We start from the raw sequence: 2371 nt of genomic DNA, 5'->3' as shown, positions 1-2371 counted from the left end.
CCCGCCCCAGCCCAGCCTCTACCACATCCGCACCAACGGCGGGGCCCTCTGCACCAGGTCAGCACCCACCCCCTGGATGCTCCGGACCAGGCAGCACCCATGGGTGCAGGTCTCCTGGCAGGGTACGTGCCGGTGGGCACAACTGCCTCACCTCTTGCTGATGGTGCCTCGTGGGCTTCATTTCTAGGTGCATCCAGATCAACACAGACGCTGGTCTGCTCAACTCAGAGTTCTGCTTCATCCTCAAGGTACTGCTCACAGCTGAGCGTCCTCAGGGATGCTCGGCCACTTTGCCCCCCTCCCTTCTCAGGCAGCCCTGACCCCCTGCCCTCCCCCAGGTGCCCTTTGAGAGCACAGACAACCAGGGCATTGTCTACACCTGGGTGGGCCGGGCAGCTGACCCTGACGAGGCCAAGCTGGCTGAGGACATCATGAACCACATGTTTGATGACTCCTACAGCAAGCAGGTGAGCGGGTGGGGGCATGATGGGGCTCGGCACTGGCTTACCTGGGTGGCAGTGACCACCAGGGGAGGGGATGGCCACACTCAGCCACGTCCCTGGCCTCACAGGTGATCAATGAGGGAGAAGAGCCCGAAAACTTCTTCTGGGTGGGCATCGGGAGCCAGAAGCCCTACGATGAAGATGCTGAGTACATGAAGCACTCCCGGCTCTTCAGGTAGGTTCTGATCCAGGTGGGGATGCTCCAGTCTGTACTGGTCCCTTTCCTCATCCTGGGTGCCCTGGACTTTAGGAGGGGCTCAGTCCTCCCGGGATAGCCAGGGCATGACGGGCAAAGCCCTTCTCCCAACTCTCCATCCCTGGGCATCAACCAGCTGAAACGGAGCTGTTCCATCACGTGCTTTCCATCTGCACAAGCTGAGTCCTAACGAACTCGTGTCTTTGATGCAGTCCCCTTCTTGCTGTCCCCACAGGTGCTCCAACGAGAAGGGCTATTTCTCCGTGTCAGAGAAGTGCTCTGATTTCTGCCAGGATGACCTGGCTGATGATGACATCATGCTGCTGGACAACGGGCGGGAGGTGAGATGGGGTGGGAGGCTGTCCTGTGTCCTGGGACAGCACAGCAGGGGCTGGATTTACCAGTGGCTCCGTGGGCTGAGCCTGGCTGCATGTCCTTCCTGCAGGTCTACATGTGGGTGGGCACCCAGACCAGCCAGGTGGAGATCAAGCTGAGCCTTAAGGCCTGCCAGGTAGGACTTCCCTCCTGCTTCCTGTTGGAGGGGGAGGATTTGGGCATCTCCATCTCCTCTTGGGACCCTGATCCTGCCCCATGCCTGGTGGTGCAGAGCTCCCAGCACCTCCCTAGGCTGAGGACCACCAGCCTTGGGGGTGGGTGAGGGTCAGGGACCCCCACGGTCATGCTCTGCCCCAGGTCTACATCCAGCACATGCGCTCCAAGGACCCCACGCATCCTCGCAAGCTGCGGTTGGTGCGGAAAGGCAACGAGCCCTGGCCCTTCACCCGCTGCTTCCATGCCTGGAGTGTCTTCCGCAAGCCACCCGCCTAAAAGGGCTGGGGGCACCCGGTGCTCGGGCCACGGCCCCCACAGCACGGCCAGACCCCTGGCACCCTGCGCTGCTGCACGCTCCAGCTCCCAGCCAAGCTCAACTTCGAGCTGCTTCTCCCCAAGCTGGGGAGCAGTGGGGCTGAGCCTCTGTCCCCCCGCTTTCTCTCAGCATGGGGGCACAGCTCAGCCCTTCCCCTCCTGGTGGAGGAGGGGGGTGTCTATGGGGCAGCGTGGGCCCCTGGTACACCCTGCTTGGGGGACACTGCTGCCCCAAACCGGTGCCGAGCTCCTCCCGCAACTGGGGGGACAGGAGTGGTTCCCAGTTTGGGTGGGAGGACGCTTTGCTAGAGAGCACTGGGGTTGTGGGGGGGGGGTCTCTACCCTGGGCCTTACACCCAACTCTGCTGTGTGGGTTGGGGGGAAACCCCCCCCAGCAGGGGACAGCCCCTTGGTATCATATCAATAAAGGCTGCACTTGTCACCCTGAGGCCGTGCCAGGCTCTGACTGTACCCATCTCGCTCCAAAGTGGGGGTCACACCCCCCCCAAACACACACTCCCCCCCAATCCTGCCCCTCTGTGGCTCAGGTGGGGGGGGGTCCCCAGCACCCACCCGGCTCCTCAAACACCCGCAGCCCGGGCAGTTGATATTAAATGCTTTATTTTCAATATTAAAAACCAGTATTTTTAATAACTAAACAATGCTAAATTCATCTTACCAAAAAAAAAAAAAAAAAAAAAAAAAAGGGGGGGGGGCAGGGGGGGGGGGGGGGGGGGAAGGTTGTAACAAAAGCTGGAATGCCAGATTTCGATTGCAGTCCGTGTTTTGGGGACCGGAACTGCGA

At 60.7% G+C, this 2371-nt stretch overlaps 1 protein-coding gene across 1 annotated transcript in view; it reads left to right on the top strand.

Annotated features, from left to right (window-relative positions):
* FLII (flightless I actin binding protein) overlaps nucleotides 1-1897 on the top strand; it is a 14733-nt gene extending 12836 nt beyond the window's left edge. The window contains exons 28-30 of the mRNA XM_014936664.1: nucleotides 935-1040; nucleotides 1145-1210; nucleotides 1393-1897. Of these exons, the coding sequence (XP_014792150.1) occupies nucleotides 935-1040; nucleotides 1145-1210; nucleotides 1393-1527 (307 nt within the window). The 3' untranslated portion in view covers nucleotides 1528-1897. The remainder of the gene's footprint in view (nucleotides 1-934; nucleotides 1041-1144; nucleotides 1211-1392) is intronic.
* Nucleotides 1898-2371: the final 474 nt, after the last annotated feature.

This window comes from Calidris pugnax, unplaced genomic scaffold (genome assembly GCF_001431845.1).
Source record: "Calidris pugnax isolate Ruff unplaced genomic scaffold, ASM143184v1 scaffold17, whole genome shotgun sequence".
NCBI classification, from domain to species: domain Eukaryota; kingdom Metazoa; phylum Chordata; class Aves; order Charadriiformes; family Scolopacidae; genus Calidris; species Calidris pugnax.
Note: the sequence above shows the minus strand (reverse complement) of the source record. Positions and strands in the feature narration are given on the sequence as shown.